The sequence below is a fragment of the Mauremys reevesii genome, linkage group 2 (assembly GCF_016161935.1).
Source record: "Mauremys reevesii isolate NIE-2019 linkage group 2, ASM1616193v1, whole genome shotgun sequence".
NCBI classification, from domain to species: Eukaryota; Metazoa; Chordata; order Testudines; family Geoemydidae; genus Mauremys; species Mauremys reevesii.
Genome location: NC_052624.1, coordinates 94,140,792 through 94,161,899, shown reverse-complemented (window position 1 = coordinate 94,161,899; position 21,108 = coordinate 94,140,792). Strand labels below are relative to the sequence as shown.

The window sequence follows — 21,108 nt, the reverse complement described above, 5'->3', positions numbered from 1 at the left end:
TGGTCACACTGCGTCATGGACGCTGGAGTCTCTCACGCCGTCGATAGCAACGAGGAGGAAGTCCATGCTCTCGGATGGGTTGAAGTACTTCCCAAACAGCTGAAACAAACTGCTAGTGAAACCCCTTTGCTGCCCAGCGGATCTAGTCAGCGGCCAAGCAGCCAGGACTGGCCCGGCCAGGAGTGCAGGCAAACCCCACTCTACCGGGACAGGCCTGGCTTACTGCACCTGGGCAGCACAGTACCCAGCCAGCAATTGGAAGCTGTCATGCATGGCAGAGGCCAGCGTGGCAGTGCACGGGGGCACAATACTGCGCAGCACGGATACACTCTCTAGTGCTCAGCAGGGGCTGGTGCTCGACGCAGATGCAATGATGCCTTTATTGCATTAATCTCTGAGGAAGCTCCCAGCAAACCTGACAAGGAGCTGGGATCAGGTTTGGATGAGCCCCAGTGCATCTTGCGGTGTGTCATGTAGGCAGGTATATTGGGCTGCATTAGTAGAAGCACTGCCTGCAGATGGAGGGAAGTGATTATTCCCCTCTATTGGGCACTGGTGAGGTCACATCTGGAGTATTGCGTCCAGTTTTGGGCCCCATACAAGAGAAAGGATGTGGACAAATCAGAGAGAGTCCAGCAGAGGGCAAGGAAAATGATGCGGGGGCTGGGGCACATGACTTGATAGCAGCCTTCACTACCTGCAGGGGGGTTCCAAAGAGGATGGAGCTCGGTTGTTCTCAGTGGTGGCAGATGAGAGAACAAGGAGCAATGGTCTCAAGTTGCAGTGGGGGAGGTTTAGGTTGGATATTAGGAAACACTATTTCACTAGGAGGGTGGTGAAGCACTGGAATGGGTTACCTAGGAAGGTGGTGGAATCTCCATCCTTAGAGGTTTTTAAGGTCAGGCTTGACAAAGCCCTGGCTGGGATGATTTAGTTGGGTTGGTCCTGCTTTGAGTAAGGGGTTGGACTAGATAATTTCCTGAGGTCTATTATTCTTTGAGGTGGAGTGGGCCATAGGCAGGTCTCTGTCCCAGCTGGATGGGGTTAGTCACATCCTGGGTCTGTCCCTTCCCCCTGACTCCTAATTTTTGACTCCTGATAACTCTGGGCACAACAATCCCAGGAAGCACTGACTGTAGTTACCGATGTGATATTGCTGATGTTGGTGACCCAGAAGGCTCTCTCAGTTTGACTGTCCTTGAGGATCTGCCGATACTCTGCGCCGTGCTTCACCAGCATTTTGGCTGACCCAGGGAGGGGAAACAGACAACAGGCAATATAAATCAGACCTTCGGTTAGCAAACGGGAGTTTTGCAAGGAAGTTTAGAGAGGGTGTGTGAGAGACAAGTACATCTAACAAACATACTGTAAACTCAGGCCAATAACCTGTTCCCCCATCCCTCCCCCAAACTAAACAAACTAACCTCCCTGGAAGAGTAAAAATAAACCAGACAGAAGGGCAGCAGCAGTGTGGGGCTCTCCAGTTGATTGCACTGAACGCAGCATGTACGATTACCAGCCCTGTGGGTAGGTAGCATATGTGGGCATTTGGCCCAAGGAGCTACTGGCCCTCGGAGACCAGTAGACCAGAGGGGCTGAACTGGTGGAGCCAAGGGAGACAGTGAGGTACATAGAGGAGACTTTTAGGGATGCAGTAGAGTAGTCCCACTCCCAGTCTGACAGCCTCTGTGCTGCTGAGGAGGGTGAAAGTTTCGGGGAAGGAGAACATCGAGCTGGGGCAGAGGGAGACGATCCCATAGTTGGGACCCACCTTCCAGATGAAGTCATGATGTCCTCTCACACTGAGGCTACCCCTCCTGAGTTGGGAATCCCACTTACAAAGAGAAGCCAGGAAATAGTAATGGGGGATTCAATCAATAGACACATAAACAGTTGGGTTTGTGATGACTGGGAGAACCGCATGGTAAATTGCCTGCCTGGTGCAAAGGTTGCAGCTATCATGAGACATCCAGACAGACTTATGTGCAGTGCTGTGGTATGTAACCTAGCGTTTAAATCGGCCTCTGTATGAGATAGCTAATGTGAGAGTGAATTTTAAAAAAGTCTCCAGATGTGATCCCTGGTAAGCCTGACTTCAGTACCAGGCAAATTGTTGAAACTATAGGAAAGAACAGAATTATCAGATGCATCGGTGAACACAATTTGTTGAGGCAGAGCCAACATGCCTTTTATAAAGGGAAATCATGCCTCACCGGTCTACTAGAATTCTTTGAAGGGGTCAACAAGGATGTGGAGAAGGGTGATCCAATGGATATAGTGTACTTGGACTTTCAGAAAGCCTTTGACAGGGTCCCTCACCAAAGGCTCTTAACCTAAGGAAGCTGTCATGGGATAAGAGGGGAGGTTCTCTCATGAGTCAGTGGTTAAAAGATAGGAAGCAAAGGACAGGAATAAATGGCCAGTTTTCACAGTGGAGAGAGGTAAATAACGTGGTCCCCCAAGGATCTGTGTTGAGACCAGTGTAGTTCAACATAGTCATAAATGATCCAGAAAAGGGGTAACCAGTGAGGTGGCAAAATTTGCAGATGATACAAAATGACTCAAGATAGTTAAATCCAAAGCAGCCTGCGAAGAGCTACAAAGGGATCTAAAAAAAATGAGGGACTGGGCAAGAAAATGGCAGATGAAATTCAATATTGATAAATGCAAAGTAATGCACATTGGAAATCATAATCCCAACTATACATACAAAATTATGGGGTTTAAATGACCACTCAAGAAAGAGATTTTGGAGTTATCGTAAATAGTTCTCTGAAAACATCCAGTCAATGTGCAGCGGCAGTTAAAAAAGCAAACAGAATGTTGGGAACCATTAGGAAAAGGATAGATAATAAAACAGAAAAATATCATAATGGTTCTATACAGTGGTGAGCTGGAGCCGTTTCACACAGGTTCCCAAGAACCGGTTGCTAAAATTAGACCTCCGTGGAGAACCGGTTGTTAAAGGGCCAGGGGGTGGGCAAAGAACTCCGGTCCATGGGCGGGACCATCCTGTTGCTCCCAGGATTCCCAGCTGGGGAGGCTGAGGTTCCCCTGGACCCTCCCCCGCTTCCCCCCAGCTGCAGCGTGGCCAACTGCCGGCGCCAGCTGGGCAGCTCAGCTGAGCTCGGGAGTCGTCCTGCTGCCGCTTTTTGAGTAGCCCGGCAAGTGGGGTGGGAGAGGGGGCTGCTGCAAGCTCCAGGGCTAGCCAGAGGGGAGGGAAGGGGAAGGGGCAAGTGGGGCAATTGGCCCAGGCCCTGCAGGGGCCCTCGGCCCCACGAGGATGTCTCCCCCGGGCTCTCCCCCGCTTCCCCCACCCCGCAGAGCCGCATCATGGCCAGCAGCTGGGCAGCTCATCTGGGCTGCCGGCAAGGTAAGGGGACGGGGGGCTGCGAGCTCCGGGGCTGCAGGGTGGGGCAAGTAGGGAAATTTGCCCCGGCCCCTCGGCCCCACGAGGATGTCTCCCCCGGGCTCTCCCCGCTTCCCCCACCTCGCAGAGCCGCAGCATGGCCAGCAGCTGTGCAGCTCAGCTGAGCTCTGGGCTGCCAGCAAGGTAAGGGCGGGGCTGCGAGCTCGGGCGGCAAGTGGAGCAATTTGCCACGGCCCCCTGGCCCCACGAGGATGTCTCCTCCCGGCCCCACGAGGATGTCTCCTCCCGGCCCCCTGCAGAGCTTCAGCGTGGCCAGCAGCTGGGCAGCTCAGCTGAGCTCCTGAGTCGTCCTGCTGCTTTGAGATGCCGGCAAGGTAAGGTACGGGGGAGACTACGAGCTCCAGGGCTGCGGGGGGGAGGGCAAGTGGGGCAATTTGCCCCAGGCCCTGCAGGGCCCCAGACTCTCCTCTGCTTCCCTCCCTTAAATCAGAACTTTTATAGGGAACCGGTTGTTAAGATTTTGGCAGCTCATCACTGGTTCTATATAAATCTATGATGCGCCGAAACCTTGAATACTGCCTGCAGTTCTGGTCGCCCCATCTCAAAACAGATATACCAGAATTGTAAAAGGTGCAGAGAAGGGCAACAAAAATGATTAGGGGGATGGAACAGCTTCCATATGAGGAGAGATAAAAAAGATGGGGGACAAGGGTACACTTCAAACACTGTATCGCCGTAGCTGCACTGGCGCTGTAGCGTTTAAGTGAAGATGCTCCTATGCAAAGAAGCTCTTAATCCACCTCCCCGAGAGGCGCTGGCTAGGTGAGTGGGAGAGGTGCTCCTGCCGACAGGGTGTGGATTTTCACACCCCTGAGCAATATAGTTATAACAATATAGGTCTGTAGTAGAGACCTGGGACTATTTCGTTTAGACAAGAGATGACTAAGGGGGGATATGATAGAAGTCTATAAAATCATGACTGGTATGAAGAAAGTGACTAGGGAAGTGTTATTTACTCCTGCACATAACAGGAGAACTAGGGGTCACTTTATGAAATGAATAGGCAGCAAGTTAAAAACAAACAAAAGAAGGTATCTGTGCACACAATGCACAGGCAACCTGTGGAAATTGTTGCCGTGGGATGTTGTGAAGGCTAAAAGTATAATTGGATTCAAGATAATCAGGGCATGTAACCCCATACTCTGCATGTCCCTAAACCTCTGACTACCAGAAACTGGGACTGCATGTCAGGGGATGGATCACTCAGAATTTCCCTCTTCAGTTCATTCCCTCTGAAACATGAAGCACTGGCCACTATCTGAAGACACATTATTGGGCTAGATGAACCATTGGTCTGACTCAGTATGTCCATTCTTATGTGAGTTATGAAGAGTAGAATACGGATAGAGGAAGCTAAAGACATCGGGGGAAACTCCATGGCTTGCAGGACTAAGGAGGTTTCTTTAAAAAAGTGAATTAGGAACAAAAGAAATCGTAGCAGTGGTGTAGGCTCATTACTAGATGGAGACTGTTTAAAAGGTTGCAGAAAAGGTGGAAGTGTTCAATAAATATGTTTTCATGTTGGAAACCCCATGTCAGTGTATTTAGGAAGGACAAGGGTCTCCAGTGCTCTTACATTTTAGCAGCTGCATGAAGGAGAAGAGGTGGTGAAGTCCCTCCACAGCCGATTGCCAGATCTCCTGCTCCTGCTCCACACAGCACAGAGTGAGACACCCCACCAGCTGGCCCAGGACTCTGAACTCCTCCACTTCCTGACGGAGAGAAGGAGCAAAGGGAGTCACTCGCCCCTGCAGACCTAGCGCAGTGAGTCCCCCTGGCATTGCCCTAGCAGTTGGTTAGAACAGGGGGAGGCAGAGGCCACCGCAGAGAGACTGGGGACAATGAGAGCAGGAGGAGCTGTGGGGCCCATAACCAGGGGCTGAGGAAAGCTCAGCAGGGACGGAGAAATCTGGGCAGCAAAGTCAGCAAACGTTACCCCCGAGTGGGGACCCAGGTAACGAATGAACTAACGTCCAGTCTCCATCTCAAGGGCAAGTTCCTAATCCCAGCCCCTTCTCCCATCCCCCTCCCTTCTTTGACCTCAGGCCCAGGAGCTTGGAGTCACCTTGGACTCCTCTGCTCTGCCTCCTGCCTCTCTCACTCCATCCTGGAGCTCCCCAGAGCCCTCCCTTTCCGCGCCGCCCCCAGCCTGCCTGCTCTCTCCTGCTGGCTCTCTCCTGCAGCCTTGTCCTCTCGTCTCCCCCTCCTGCAGCCCCTGCACTGGCTCCCTGCTCTTCCCCACCTGGCACCAAGCCCCTTGCCCTCCTCTCCCGGGGTCTGCACAGCCTCCCCACTCCCACTCCCCAGTTCTCTGGCGCCTTTGGCCCCGCCCATCCCTTTCACTGTGTCCCCTCCCACCTCCCTCCTTCTGTTCTGCTGCCCCAGCCTCTGGGGGCACATCATTCGAGGCCCCCGTCCAGCTGCCGGAGGGGAGGCCCTTCCATAGGGGGGATGGAGCATCTGGAGCAGCTCAATGGCCCTGAGCATGCAGAGCAAGGGGCGTTCATCTGGCAGCCTGGCAGAAGCTGATGCCAAGGCATCCCACAGGCGTCTGACAAAGGGGGTGAACAGACACCTGGGTTCGGAGGCTGCTGTCAGGGCAATCCTGTGTAAATGCATTGACCCTGCAGAGCAGACTTTGGTGCTAGGGGAACAGCGGGGAGAGTCCTTGGAGACAGAATGATGGAACTCGACCCAAAGCCCACTGGAGTCAGAGGAAAGACCCATCGACATCAGGGCTCGTTAGATTGGACTCCTACTGAGGATCTTGCTGAGTCACTATTCTAGGCCTGCATTTTCCATGCCAGGGCATGCTGCACCGCAAGGCTGTTCAGTGTAGTTAGGAGGTGGCCAGGGTCACAGGCTGCTCACCTGGAATTTGCACTGAGACCCCATGAATTCCATCAGCCACCTGATCCTTCCCACTGCCCTCAGCCGCTCATGTACCTCCTGGATGTGGTCCAGGGAGCAGGACCTGAGAGAAACAAATTGGGACAAATTGCTAAGGAGAAGTACCAAAAAATAGTCCAAGCACATAGGGAGAAAATCAGCAAGGCAAAGGCAAAAATGAGTTCTAACTGTCAAGGGACATAAAAGACAATCAGAAGCAGCTCTATAAATGCATTAGGAGCAAGAGAAAGACAAAGGAAAGTGTGGGGCTACTACTCAGCAGGGAAGGAGAGCAAAGAATGGATGACACAGACAAAGCCAAGGTGTTTAATGCCTTTTTGCTTTAGTTTTCACTAAAAGGTTAATGACGACTAGATGCTTAACACAATATTAACAACAAGGGGCAGGAATACAGGCTAGACTAGGGAGAGAACAGGTAAAAGACAATTGAGGTCAGTTAGATGTATTCAAGTTGGCAGAGCCTCATGATATTCACCCTAGATGGAGCTAGGCAAAGAAATCGCTGAACCTTTAGGAGGGTTGAGGTCCCAAAGGACTGGAGAAGGGCAGACACAGAACCTGTCTTCAGAAAGGGGAACAAGGAGGCCCCAAGGAATTATAGACCTGTCAGCCTAACTTTGGTACCCAGAAAGATACTGAACAAGTTATTAAACAGTTTGTAAGAATCTAGAGGAGATAATAGGGTAATAACAAACAGCACCATGCCAAACCAATCTAATTTCCTTCTTTGACAGGGTTACTTGCCTAGTGGATGGAGGCAGGCAGTATATGATGATGTATATGAAGTTTAGTAAGGCTTTTGACACAGTCCCACAAGACATTCTCCTAAGCAAACTAAGCCAGTCTGATCCAGATGAGATTACTATAAGGTGGGCGCCCAACTGATGGAAAGATCATACTCAAAGAGGAGTTATCACTGACTCGCTGGCAAAGTGGGAGGGTGTCTCAAGTGAGGTCCCCAGGGTGTGCCTGGTCAGTACTAATCAATATTTTCATTAAGAACTTGGTTAACGGAAAGAGAGGATGCTTGTAAAGTTTGCGGATGACACCAAGCTGGGAGCGGTTGCAAGCACTTTGGAGGACAGATTAGAATTCAAAATCAGCTTGCTAAATTGGAGAGTTGGTCTGAAGTCAACAAGATAAAATTCAGTCAAAACAAATGTGACGTAACACACTTAGGAAGGAAAAATGCATAAAAACAAAGTGGGGGATAACCGGCTAGGTGGCAGTACTGCAGAAAAGGATCTGGGGCTTATCATGGATCTCACACTGAATATGAATCAACAGTGTGATGCTGTTGTGAAAAAGGGAAATGCCATTCTGAATTGTGTTAGCTTGGAGCTCTGTGTCCAGTTGCAGGCACCACGCTTTAAGAAAGATGTGAACAAACTGGGGCCAGTCCAGAGGACAGCGACAAAAATGATCAGCAGTTTAGAAAACCTGACCTGTGAAGAAAGGTTGAAGGAATTGGGCATGTTTCATCTTGAGAAGACGGAGGGGGCACCTGTAACAGTCTTCAAATACGTTAAGGGCTGTTATACAGAGGATGGTGACAAATTGTTCTCCATGTCCCCTGGAGGTAGGACAAGAAGTAATGAGCTTAATCTGCAGCAAGGGAGATTTAAGTTAAATATTAGGAAAAAGTCTAAGGGTGGCTAAGCACTGGGACAGGTGACCTAGGGAAGTGGTGGACTCCCCATCATGGAGGTTTTCAAAAACAGGCTGGACAAACACTCAACAGGGACAGTCTAGGAATGCTTGGCCCTACCTCAGTGCAGGGGGTGGAGTAGATGACCTCTTGAGACCCCTTCCAGCCCTGCACTTCTGTGATTCCCTCTTCCCAGGTTCTGGGATCGAGGAGACCGAATCTCTGTTAAGGACATTTCCCTCTTTTGGGAGCACAAACCACCCACAGAATCTACTTCCTGTGGCCCCAGAACTAGAATGTTGGGGGAATCTAGCTCCGGGCTTTGGCCAGGTTGGTGGGGCCCATGGTGAACACAAAGGAATGCCAGGTTCACATGAGGGCTCAGTGGAGAACACAGCAGATCCCGCCCACGCTCCTCCACCCCCACCCCATACAGACTTTTTCAGATATAGTGGGGGCACTTGGCCCTCCAGCCCAAGAACCTTTGTAGAGAACGTACTCTGAGGAGCCGAAGGCACGGGGGTGTCCCATGCTTGGGATTAAACAGAGCCTTGGTCCCTGAGCCCCACCCCAGCTACAGGACTAGTCCCCTTCCTGCCCCCACACCTCCAGACCTTCAAGATGATTTGCAGCACCAGAAGGTTGGGCTCCTGATCCTCGCACACCAAGGCCTTCAGCATCTCATCCATGGTTTTCAAAGTCTGCATGCAGAGCAGAGGAGAAACCAGAGCAAGTGGAGTTACCCAGCCAGGTGATGAACCAATGCCCATAGCAGCCCCTGGTATTACAGCTCACCCACTCACTTGTATCCGCAGGGGACCTACTACAAACTCCTCTTGGCAACAGGGCCCCACCTGTCTTTGCTCTCCCCAAAAAGCCCACTGCACACAGTCTATCCCACTGGGAGAGTCAGACAGGACTCCACATTTGGAGGGCAGATTTCCAGCCAAGTTTCGGCTCCCCTGGCCTATGTGCACCTGAAGCAGCCGATCTCAGGCCTGTGCCCCCAGCCACGCATGGGGGATGAATGTGCTTGTGAAGGGAGTGTCTGTTCCCCACTAATTGTCAGTGCATGTGAAGGATAAATGCCTACTACTGCTACCCTAGGAGGGAGTTACTCCTTTATCTGGGCCTGTGCTTTGGGGCCTGTGCTTTGGTGCTGCAGGTCCTGAGCTGAAGTCCTGTCGGGGAGCTGTGATCATTACACTCTTATGCCAGTGCCAGGTAACCCAGGGGACAGTACACGAGCGAGTGGCAGGATTCCCACTCAGTTTGGGACAGCTCAACATGGCCGGTTTGGGGCTTACTTTGGTGTAGAGAGCAGCCTCCACCTCCTCCATGGTGTGTGCTGGAGGCAGGGAGAAGATGCTGGAGAAGCAGGTAGCGAGCAGGCTGGGTTGTGTCAGGATCCGCACCGGTAGCTTCATTTTGCTAAGAGAAGAGACACATGCGGATTTGGGGTCTGAGGCGGGACTGATGTGCTAATATTGCCCTCAGGCTCCCAGGACATGGAAACACCTGCGGGGGCTCCAGCTGGCGGGTGGCAGATGAGAACAGGCCAGGGGGTGGTGGAAGGAGTTGGTGCTGCCTTCTCCCATACCAGCAGGCAGGGACTTAGTGTAGCCTGCAGCTGTCTGCTGTGACCCCACCAGCACTCACCGGCTGGGGCAGAGATCGCTGCGCTTCACCGAGAAACAACATCCTGCAAATGGCATGGACGGGAGACTAGAGCCTGCTGGCACCAAAGCGCCTCTGAACCCAGCGGCCACAGTGCAGAGGAGCCTGCCAGTCCTGCCCCTCTGGGGGCAAGAGACCCTCCCACCACAGCCGTCTGCACTGCGGCTGCACAGTCCAGGCCAGCACCGAGATGCTGCATCAACCCGCAGCCGGGCAGAACCGAAGCAGAGATCTAAGCCCTGCCCCTGCCCATTGCTCTCAGCCTGCTGGACAGGGCACACAGCTGTGTGCAGGGGGGCAGGAAGGTGGGGACAGCCCAGACAGCATTAACCTCTTCACCCCCACTGCCAGAGCATGGCCCCAGCACATGCAATGAGGTGCCAGGTGACTACTTGAGCTGCCCCTGCAGCCGCGCCCCTCGTGGCAGGCGGCAGCCAGTGAGGAACAGCTACGCCCACTGCTGACGCAAATCCCTCCCCCTCTCACCCCCGCAGAGACGCGATCATGGCCAATGCCGTCGCCTGCCCCATTGTCAGGAAGCCAGTGTGCAGTGGGGAGAGCTGCTCCAGCTCCTGCCCCGCCTCCTCTTCCCATTCCTGGGGAACCTATCGAGCCAACAGCGAGCCCAGCTCCAGCCCGCAGCATCCATCACCTTCCAGACGCCTGATGGACAGGGGAAGCTCAGAGCAGGGCGCTAGTGGCACTGAGAGAGAGCCCCCCATGGCACAGGCAGTGCCAAGTGCCAGGGCTCAGCCTGCCCAGCCTCTCAGCCACTGGGAGTCGCTGAGCTGCCAGTGTGACGCAGCTGGCACAGCTGGCACCGACTCCAGTTGCTCCGCTCCAGCAGCACCTAACTGCCCCTCTCCCCCCAGAGGGGACTGGTCCTGCCTCCCACGCCCCCTCCACCATATCTTCATAAGGCCACGTGGAGAGGTCACCAGGCACCGAAGGATCCTCCACCACCTACCCACTGGTGCCAGTCCACATGCACCAGCACCATCATCTGGTGCCACATTTCCTGGGGGAATAAGAAGATGGGGGAGGAGCAGAGGGGGAAATGCCCTGGAAAACTGGCCATGCCAAGAGGCTGGCGTGTCTGGCTGCACGTAGCACTGGCTGGGGCTGGGCCGGGCAGGCTGGGTACCTCAGCTTCATGATGGCGAGCATAGCTTGCTGACGCATCACGCCGGTCAGGGAGTCGACGGACTCATGATCAATCAGCTCCTGAGGAGACAATGTGGGGAAATGCCAGCTGGGCTCCAAGCTCCTGCAAGGCTCCGACAGGGGATCAAAGCGCAGGGCCTGCAACACGTGGGCTTGGCAGCCAGGTCGTCCTACTGCAGGCTTGATGGTGTGCAGGGCTCCAGCCGGGGAGCGCAGTGCAGGGCCTGTGCTCAGTGTCCCAGTGTCACGTGCCAGTGCTCTGCAAAGGCTCCATCAGCATTAGCACCCAAGGACTCCACCTGAGATCAGGCCCCCTTGTGCCTGGTGCTGCACACACACAGTGAGAGCCAGTCCCTGCCCCAGAGAGCTCACGAGCTAACTAGATGAGACAAGGCATGGGAGGGAAATTGAGGCACAGAGGGGGAAGTGACTTGCCCAAGGTCTTACTGCAGAACTGGGAGTAGAACCCCGGTGTGTTGAGCCCCAGCCCACTGGACCACCCACCAGCCCACGCTGTCCCACGTTCAGGGAAGGGAGGTTAGCTCTGGAAAGCTTTCTGCAGCGCTGGAGAGCAAAGACTTTCCAAATCTACGGAGCAGATTTGTTGCTAGTTCCCTAGTGGGCACTGACTGCGGAGTGTTGGGGCTCTGGGCAGGGAGACTGGCCTACACAGAGCGACCCGGTGACTTGGGAAGCTGGGTGCAAGGGAACAATCTATGTTTCAATACAGTTATATGTTTAGGAACAAAGACGGCAGGTCACACCCACAGCATGGGGGGTCCTAACCTGGGAAGCGGTGACTCTGGAAAAGACTTGGCAGTCATGGTAATCAGCTGCCCATGAGCGCCCAGTGCGAAGTTGGGGCCAAAAGGGCTAATGCCATCCCAGGATGTACAAACAGGGCAATCTCCAGTTGTTAGAGAGGTTATTTTCCTCTGTATTTGGCACTGGTGCGACCGCTGCTGGGATCCTGTGTCCAGGTCCGTGCCCACAATTCAAGGAGAATGTTGATAAATTGGAGGGGGGTTAGAGAACAGCCCCAAGAGTGACTGAAGGACTGGGAAACATGCCTGATAGTGAGAGACTCAAGGAGCTCAATCAGTTCAGCTTAACAAAGAGAAAGTTACAGGGTGACTTGATGACAGTCTGTAAGTACCTACAGGGGAAGCAAATACTGGATAATGGGCTCTTCAGTCTGACTCGATCCAATGATTGGCAGCTGAAGTTCGACAAATCTGCAAAGATCTCCAGGACAATCACTAAACCCGCCAAGTAACACAGCCCCAGTGTGTGTTTTACTCACCTTTATCTTCTCCACTAGCAGGGCTTTGTTCATAAAAGCAGGCAGGCTTCTGAGGGTGCTGATGGAATCCAAGAACTTGAGTTTCTTGGCCTCGTCCTACGCCCCGCAGAGATTAGACACAAACAGGAAGGTTAGCGTGGAAAGGAGCTGCCAGTGGGAGAGATGTCAGAAAGCTTCCCCCCAGTGCTGCTCAGGCTTTGATATGCCAAATGGCAGAAGGCCATTCATCCGGCAACAGGAGTGACTATCTGGGGAGGGCAGGGCAGCTCTGTATGAAACCGGACCAGAGAGGGAGCAGATCTCACGGGGTAGGTGTCCAGAGAGGAACTGCAACATGGCAGCTAAGCAGCCAGACAGTGTTAGCAGGGGCTTGACAGAGTGGGAGGAACATCTGGGTGGGATACCCTGACACCCCAATATTCACCACTGTCATGTCATTAGGATATGTTTTGTACAAAGTACATATTGTAAGGTATTGTAAAAGTCTTTATCTGCTAGACATTAATGTCTCATTGGATTGTATGTGCTATCGCTGTATGTGCAGTTATGAAGTTCAGCTATGTATGTGTTCCTGAAACACGTTGTGAGGTTCAAAACAACCTTTCAGGTACAACAGTAAAAATGCCAAACAATGGCTTCTTGAGGAAATGCACACAAACAGCATAGAAACCTCTTCGAGATAACGCTACACAGTGGGAACTGTTGGACCCAGGTCGCAGCAAAAGAGTTTTCCAGCAGGTGGGAAGAGGAGATAAAAGGGGAACAATGACATCGGGGGGACCTCACGCTCCCTGCAATAAGACACCTGGAAACACCTGAGGGACAAAGATTGAACTATGAGAAGTGATGGTCTCAGGCTGGAGAGAGATTCCTAACCTGTGTAAGAAAACCTGGGAAATCCAAGCTGCACAGCAAAGAATCTTAAGAATCTGCCAGCCTGAGAATTTGCTAGTGTAGATCCTATCTATCTAGTGTGGAAAGCTTAGTTTGTATGTTGTGTTTATTTACTAAGGTAATCTGCCTTGTTCTGTTTGCTATCTCTTAGAACCACTTAAAATCTACCTCTTGTAGTTAAGAATCTTATTTCTTGTTTGTACCATAACCCAGTTTGTACGATTAGTAACTGGGGAGAGGGGCAAAGAGTTGGGCATGCCTCTCTCCACATCAAGGGAGGAGGCAAATTTCATAAAACCTTTGGGTCTGTACTCCAAAGGAGGTGGGCACCAGAGAACTGGGACAAGCCCCTTCAGCTGAGTCTTCCCAGAGCTGATCTCAGGGTCTGTGTCTTTCTGCAGCTGGGCATGCCTGAGTGTATGGCTGAAAGTGGCTTGTGAGCCGAGCCCAGGGCCGCCCAGAGGATTCGGGGGGCTGGGGCAAAGCAATTTCAGGAGCCCCTTCCATAAAAAAATAGTTGCAATACTATAGTGTCATGTATTTGGAAAATGTAAAAAATAACCAGTGAAATACATTCAAAAAATAATTTTTAATAATTTGAAAATACACCTCTACCTCGATATAACGCTGTCCTGTGGAGCCAAAAAGTCTTACCGCATTATAGGTGAAACCGTATTATATCGAACTTGCTTTGACCCACTGGAGTGCGCAGTGCCCCCCAGCCCCAGAGCACTGCTTTACCGCGTTACATCCGAATTCGTGTTATATTGGGTAGTGTTATATCGGGGTAGAGGTATACACGAAATACATGATTTTAAAACATTCAATGCTTTAATGTGTGTGTCATAACTATAAAGGGAAGGGAACTGCCCTCCTGTGTACAATACTATAAAATCCCTCCTCGGCAGAGACACTAAAATCCTTTTACCTGTAAAGGGTTAAGAAGCTCAGGTAACCTGGCTGACACCTGACCCAAAGGACCAATAAGGAGACAAGATACTTTCAAATCTTGGCGGCGGGGAGGAGGCTTTTGTTTGTGCCCTTTGTTTTGGTGGTGTTCGCTCTTTGGACTAAGAGGGACCGGACATCAATCCATGTTCTCCAAATCTTTCTGAACAAGTCTCTCATATTTCAAACTTGTAAGTAACAGCCAGGCAAGGCGTGTTAGGTTTAACTTTGTTTTCTCAACTTGTAAATGTTCCTTTTTGCTAAGAGGATTTACCTCTGTTTGCTGTAACTTTGAACCTAAGGCTAGAGGGGGTTCCTCTGGGCTCTATGAATCTGATTACCCTGTAAAGTTATTTTCCATCCTGATTTTACAGAGATGAGTTTTACCTTTCTTTCTTTAATTAAAAGCCTTCTTTTTAAGAACCTGATTGATTTTTCCTTGTTTTAAGATCCAAGGGGATTGGATCTGGACTCACCAGGAATTGGTGGGGGAAAGGAGGGGGGATGGTTAAATTCTCCTTGTGTTAAGATCCAAGGGGTTGGATCGGTGTTCACCAGGGACTTGGTGAAGAAGTCTCTCAAGACTATCTAGGGAAGGGAGTTAGTATTTAGGAGTGGTGGCAGCAAAACCAGATCTAAGCTGGTAGTTAAGCTTAGAGGTATTCATGCAGGTCCCCACATCTGTACCCTAAAGTTCAGAGTAGGGAAGGAACCTTGACAGTATGTATACATTTGCAATTACATAATGGGCTGTCGCTGGGTGATGGTGATGGTTGGTGCCAATGGGCCGGCGCTGCCTGGGGGTGGCGCTGCTGTTGCCCAGGGCTGGGTGGGGAGCTGGGCTCAGGGCTGGGGGGGCCTGTCAGGAGGGTGTCCAGCTCAGAGGGGCTTACCATGTTGCTTACTCCCACCTCCCCACTCTCCCAGAGCCTCAGAGCGCGCCGCATCCAGGAGCTTTCCTGGCCCCTGGACAGCACTGCAGCAGCCTGGCTCCATCGGGACCTGAGCTCACAGCCCCGCCCCCTTACCATGTGGTTCTGAGCAGGAGGTGCTCAGGCCATGCCTCCTTACCACGCAGCTCTGAGTGGGAGGAGCTCAGCCCCGCCCCCTTACCAGGCAGCTCAAGCAGGAGGTGCTCAGGCCATGCCCCCTTACCATGCAGCTCAAGCAGGAGGTGCTCAGGCCCCGCCCCCTTACCATGCGGCTCTGAGCAGGAGGTGCTCAGGCCCCGCCCCCTTACCATGCAGCTCAAGCAGGAGGTGCTCAGGCCATGCCTCCTTACCATGCAGCTCAAGCGGGAGGCGCTCTGGCCCCGCCCCCTTACCACGTGGCTCCAAGTGGGAGGAGCTCAGGCCCCGCCCAAGCCACGCTGCTTTAGCTCTGTCCAGGGCCACTCCTGGAGGCGGTGCGCTGAGGCGCCGGGGGATGGGGGCAGGCGGAGGGAGCCTCCGGCATTCTCGTGGGGGCCTCTGCGTGGCCCGGGGCCTGGTGCAAATTGCCCCACTTTTCCCCCCCTCTGGGTGGCCCTGCCCAAGCCCAGCAAGACAAGGTAAAGGGGGCCCAGGCTGGCAGAACAGGCGGGCTCAGTGGTATCCCGATACATCAGGTGGCACCTCAAAGGGGCTGGAAATTGAAAGTAGACAAATTCAAACTGGAAATGTACGTTTTTAACTGAGAAAGTAATAGACCATTGGAACAACTGAGCAAGTGGCATGGTGGGTGACCTTTTGTAACTCAAGACAGGAGATTTTTAAGATGCTTTAGTTTAAACAGGAATTATTCGGGGGCTGGTCTCTGGCCTGTGTTATACAGGAGGTCACAGTGGTCCCATCTGGCCTTAGAATCCATGCGTCTCCCGGAGAAGGGCGGATGGTGCATGTGGACAGGGCACTAGCTGACAGGTCAGAGGAGGGCTCTTAGTACCTGTTCATTGCTCGTGAGAAAGGCTTCGATGTAATCCAGAGCCTCTTTCTCCTCCGAGTCTAGCCTCATCAAGCAGGCGTTACAGTAGGCTGGTGAATCTGATCAAAGACAGAGCGGTGGTAATACCTGGGTCTACCAAGCTGCAGGCTGGGTGACAGAGATCTTAGAAAACCCTTACCCTCACTTCCGCCCCAGCAGGAGCAGCCCGATGCACAGCAGGGTCTGGCACAGCGATTCCTGGATTCTCACCTCTTTGCTGCCCAGCCCAGCAAAGATCCAGTCAGAGCCCTGGTTCCCAACAGCCACCCCACTTCCCGCCCAGCATGCAGGCTCAGTCTGGGGATTTGGAGAGCGTCACATCTGGAAGGAGGGATGATGTCAGGCCATGAGTGGTGTCCCAACTCTCCAGGCCATTGCTGGAGGGGGCAGAGGGACTGGCAGTGAATTGGTCTGGTCCTCGTGTAGGAGAGGGAACAGTTGCCCAGTCTGTGTGAGAGATGGGGACCCAGAGCCTGCCCGTTCTGCTTGTTCTGACTGCCTCTCCTGCCACCAACAGCCAGCCAGAGCCATCGGGTGTAACCTGGGCAGGCACTGGGCTCCCATCGTCAACACTCCCCCCCAAATGCCCTGTGCTGGGACATGCAACAAAGGAGCCAGCAGATGGGGCTGCAACACCAGGGGGCATCTTATGCTCTGGCCGGTGCCCTGCAATCCTAGGCTTTAACAACCCACCCTGCACCAAGCAGCCCCTTCGACGGGTGGAAAATATCTTCCAACCCTGCAGCGTGACAGATAAGGGTGGGCGATTCAGTCAGTCTCCACCCCATGCTTCGGCTGCCGTTTCTAATGCCCCAATCAGCTCTAGAGGCTACAGCTGCTGCCAGCAGGAGGGGCCATTCCCCCCTGCCGGGGTTTTCCTGTCTCTCCATCTCATGGCAGCTCAGAGCAATACAAGGTCTATGGAGTCTTCTCCCCCCAGTGACACCCTAGTCCTGCCACCCAACCCCCAGAGGGGCCAAGCAATGCAGGGCCATGGCCCCGGCCATTTCTGCAGCCCCCTCCGCCCACGCAGGAGGTACCCACTCACCGGCATGGAAGGGCTGAGGCACACACAGCTCCTGCTTCTGCTGTGGGCTCTTTTGCCAACTCTTCCATTGGGGAGGTTTCGTCTCCTCCCAGGCACCGATGGGCTTTGAGGGGTCCTTGGGGGCTTCTTCAGCCATCCTGCAAGAAGCCAGGACAAGGCATTGCTTGTGAGTGACGAGAGGTGACTGCCCCGTTCAGCATCAGGGCCAGCCCAATTATTTCTGTTCCACCAGCGCCTACAGATGCCAGCTGAGATCAGGGCCCTGTTGCACCAGGTGCTGCAGACAATCGCTGGGCTGTAGGGCTCAGACTCTAACTAGCCAAGGCAGCCAGCAGAGAAACAAGTGAAGGGATGTGCTCAAAGTCACCCAGCCAGTCAGCAGGACAGGCAGGATTAGAACCCAGGTCTCCTTATGCCCAGCCAGCACCCCATCCCGCAGGCCAAACGGCCTCCCTGGGTCACTCCCACCTCTCCTTCTGCTGGTTCACAAGCTGCACAGCAGACAGGCTGGATCCAGCCACTCAGGATTCTTCCTGCCCAGGGAAATTACCCTAATCCCTTCCCCCAGGAATATTGGGGCCATGGCAGTTCCCAGGTGGGCAAGGCCGGGGGGGTGGGGCAGCTGGGGCGGGCTCGTGAGCAGCAGGAGTTGCTCACACCCCCCCGTGAAAGGGCAGGAGCAGAAGGTGGGAGAGCAGCAGAGAGGCTGGTACCTTCTCTTCCAACGTGCCCAACCTCAATTGCTTTTATCCTGACCACCCCCTGCAGGGCAGGGCCTGGCTGCTACCCCCACTGAACAGACAGGGAACTGTGGCACAGAGGGAATAAGGGACTTGCCCAAGGCTACGCAGACTATCTCTGGCAGAGCTGGGAAATGGCCATGGGTCTCCTGGGTCCCAGGCTGGCACCTTCTCTTCCAACCTCCTGCCCCCTTTGTCCCTGGTTCAGTGTGAGCTGTGAGAGCTCTCTGGGGCACAGGAGCTGGCTTGTGCCCAGATGGAACAACGTTGCCTATTGCACAGATCTCACTTTTCCCGAACATTGAAAATGCTGCTAAAACCATACCAGGGCCCGCCAGGATCCCTGCAGCTGGTCATTGCAAAGTTGTGAACTGTTCCCTGGCCTCCCAGAGTGGGGCAGTGGGAGAGGGTGGGGCTGGCCCAAGGCCCTGCTGGATGGCGGCTTATGTGTATGGGGTCCCAGTGCTACAAAGCTGTGTGCCAGGGCCGCGCTTTCTGGGGGTTTCACGGATCATCTCTCCAAGGCCTGTGTGGCAGCAGCCGCTGGAGAGCATCCCAGGCCTGATTCCCCCCATGATGGGTGTCCTGAATGGCCCCTGCTCTGGGGGGCTCCATTCCTCACTCAATGTCTCCTGCTGACTCTACAGCAGCTGCACGGCAGGTGTCCTAATGCAGCCCTAGCCCTGTCCAGAGCTCAGGGGCACTGTCCTGGCATCGGACTGTCTTGGTAAATAGAACAATGGCTCCTGGCAACCTGAGAATGCCAGTTCCCCTGGCATCCTCAGTGCCATTCCCTATGGAAGTGATGGGGTCAGCAAAGGTGATGGAGGTGGTCAGGCCTAGCTCGCTAATGACATTCCAGGTGCAGGGGGTGAGGTGCAGAGCCAGGGAGGAGATTGGGGAGGCAGGAGTGGCACATTGTGATGTGGCGCGGGCGGGAACTAGCTCCCCACATCTGAACGCTCCGCAACACTGGCGGATTCAGATCCAAACCTAGATCAGGCTCCAAATTCACAGAGGGCCCCTCCCCCTGATCTGGAGCGGCTGAGACTCCAGCGCTCTGTGGAAGAGACCAACAAACGCCAAATCCTGGGGTGGGCTTCCCCCAGAGACAATCTCGTGCTGGGAAGGGAGATGCCTAGAGCCGGCAGCTCCACCACTCACGCTCCCAGCTGCCTGGGAATGAGCCAGGATCAGAGCATCGGATAGCACGCAAAGCCCGGATCAGCACCCCCAGGCCTGCAAGGGACCTGCACCGTCTGGGGGTGGTTGATTTCACCAGAAAGGGAGCTTCCCACAGACTCTCCAGCTCCCTCACCTCTCATGCTTCTTCCCATTTGCCTTTCATCACTGCCACATGGACCAAGTTGGCCACCAGCTGCCTCCCTGTCTGGACACTTACCTGGCCCCATCATGGCAGTGGCTGAGCAGAGGTGGCCAATAGAAGATTCTCCTACCTGGAGTCAGGAGTGGGCAAAAGCCAGTGTGTATATGGTCCACCCACTTTCTGCTGCCGGTGGCAGAGCTGAAACGGCTGGCTCAGCGTTCCTCAGCAGCACGTGAAAGCACTCGCTCTGCCAGAGCCAAGCCTGGCAGTGAGGGGATGAGGCTGTGCCAGCCAGCAGGGGGCATGTCACAATGGGCAGGTGAGTCACAAGCCAGCCAGTGTGTGACTCCCCAGCCATGGGATGCCCCAGCCCAGACTAGTTCTGGCCTCGCAGGGTTTAAGAGCCTGTCCTTCCCCACCAGGGTCATGGGAGGGACCTTCCACTCCCCACAGTCACAGACGTTCAGCTGGAAGGGACTGCTGGACTTGTCTAGTCCCAGCTCCTGCAGACCCCAAGCCAGAGCCCCTCCCTGCGTCCATGCAGCTGAAGCCAGGAGGTTGCCAGATGGATCCCTGAGTGGGAGAATCACTTCCATCCCGGCTCCTCCTCCTCATGACAGTACAGAACGGGGGTTCCCGAACTCTCTCCTCCTCCAGCTCCCAGCCCATGCTTTAAGAGCAGCCCCCCCCCCCCCGCCCAACTGAGTCTCAGGCCTTGCTAGCCACTCAGTGCCACAGCAGCCCCAGGAGATGATTGTTGCAGGGGTCTCAGCCCAGGGAAGGCAGTGACTCCTAGAAGCAGGGAAAGCAGCAGCACCATAGCTCAGGGAAGTCTGGCAATGCCAGTGGCTGGCTGGGGTCTGACAGCCCAGGCACCCAGAGCAGATTGTCAAAGGCCAAAACCCTCTCACCACCGGCTCTGTAGCTCCCCCTTGCTTTTGGTCTGTCTTAGGCACCATCCTGGCCCTCATCCCCATGGCATCAGAGCACTGCCCAACCTCGATTGCATTTAATCTAACCACCCCCTGTAGGGCAGGGCCTGGCTGCTACCCCCCACTGAACAGACAGGGAACTGTGGCACAGAGGGAATAAGGGACTTGCCCGAGGCCACGCAGAATATCTGTGTCAGAGCTGGGAAATGACCATGGGTCTCCTGGGTCTCTTCCAACCTCCTGCCCGCTTTGTCCCTGGTTCAGTGTGAGCTGTGGGAGCTCTCTGGGGCACAGGAGCTGGCTGGTGCCCAGATGGAACAACGTTGCCTATTGCACAGATCTTGCTTTTCCCGAACATTGAATCTGCTGCTACAGCCATACCAGGGCCCACCATGATCCTTGCAGCTGGTCAGTGCTAAGTTATGAACTGTGCTAGGTAGGGAAGATGAAATAGATCTTCCATCACTAGCACAGCTCTGTGTTACTGTGGACTCACTGCGGGCTCAACCCAACCAGCCCTCCTCACAAGGAGCCTGTAAATCCTCCAGCCCTGCTGTTCTCCTTTGTATTTCTGTAGTGCCCAGAGGGCTCAGTCCGGGATCAGGGCCGCGGTGCTAGACATTGTACAGACACAGCCCGATTCCCCACGCTGCGTCTCCTGAATGGGGACTGGAGGGAGACCAGGACTGGAGTAGGACTAGGAACAAGGCTGGAGCAGGCTCAGACTCTTGCCTTTGTCAGGCAGGAGCAAGTTCCTGGCCCTGGAGTGATGTTGAGCAGACTGAGCTGCTGCTGTGAGACTGATATAGCTGCTCTGGGAGTCACAAGGCCAGTTCCTGGCTTGTGGATTGGCTGGAGCCCAGCACAGGAGGGACTCAGCCCCTTACAGATGGCTCCCAGGGCGCTTGGCTCCCGGCCCCGCTGGGTACTGACATGCCAGGTGCCGGGGGCGAGGTTCAGCGCCAGGGAGGAGATTGGGGAGGCAGGCGCACTGAGGTGGGGCTGAGCGGGCAGGTGCTGAGGAGCTGCGGCTGGCTGGCCAGCAGAGAGGAGGAGCAGCAGCTCGGCTCTGGAGGGCCCAGCTGCAGTTCCACACTGGGCGCTGCCAGAGCCTGGCAGGTGGCT

General features: G+C 54.2%; 1 protein-coding gene across 1 annotated transcript; it reads right to left on the bottom strand.

Annotated features, from left to right (window-relative positions):
* Positions 1-3: 3 nt before the first annotated feature.
* LOC120397270 lies at positions 4-18,174 on the bottom strand. The gene is made up of 10 exons (XM_039522971.1): positions 18,050-18,174; positions 16,985-17,121; positions 15,898-15,995; positions 12,133-12,228; positions 10,810-10,889; positions 9,296-9,419; positions 8,603-8,689; positions 5,007-5,142; positions 1,144-1,244; positions 4-99 (listed from the first exon to the last, which is right to left on the bottom strand). Exons 1-10 carry the CDS (start codon positions 18,079-18,081, stop codon positions 4-6), a joined length of 987 nt encoding a protein of 328 aa, XP_039378905.1. The 5' UTR covers positions 18,082-18,174.
* Between the last annotated feature and the right edge of the window lie 2,934 nt (positions 18,175-21,108).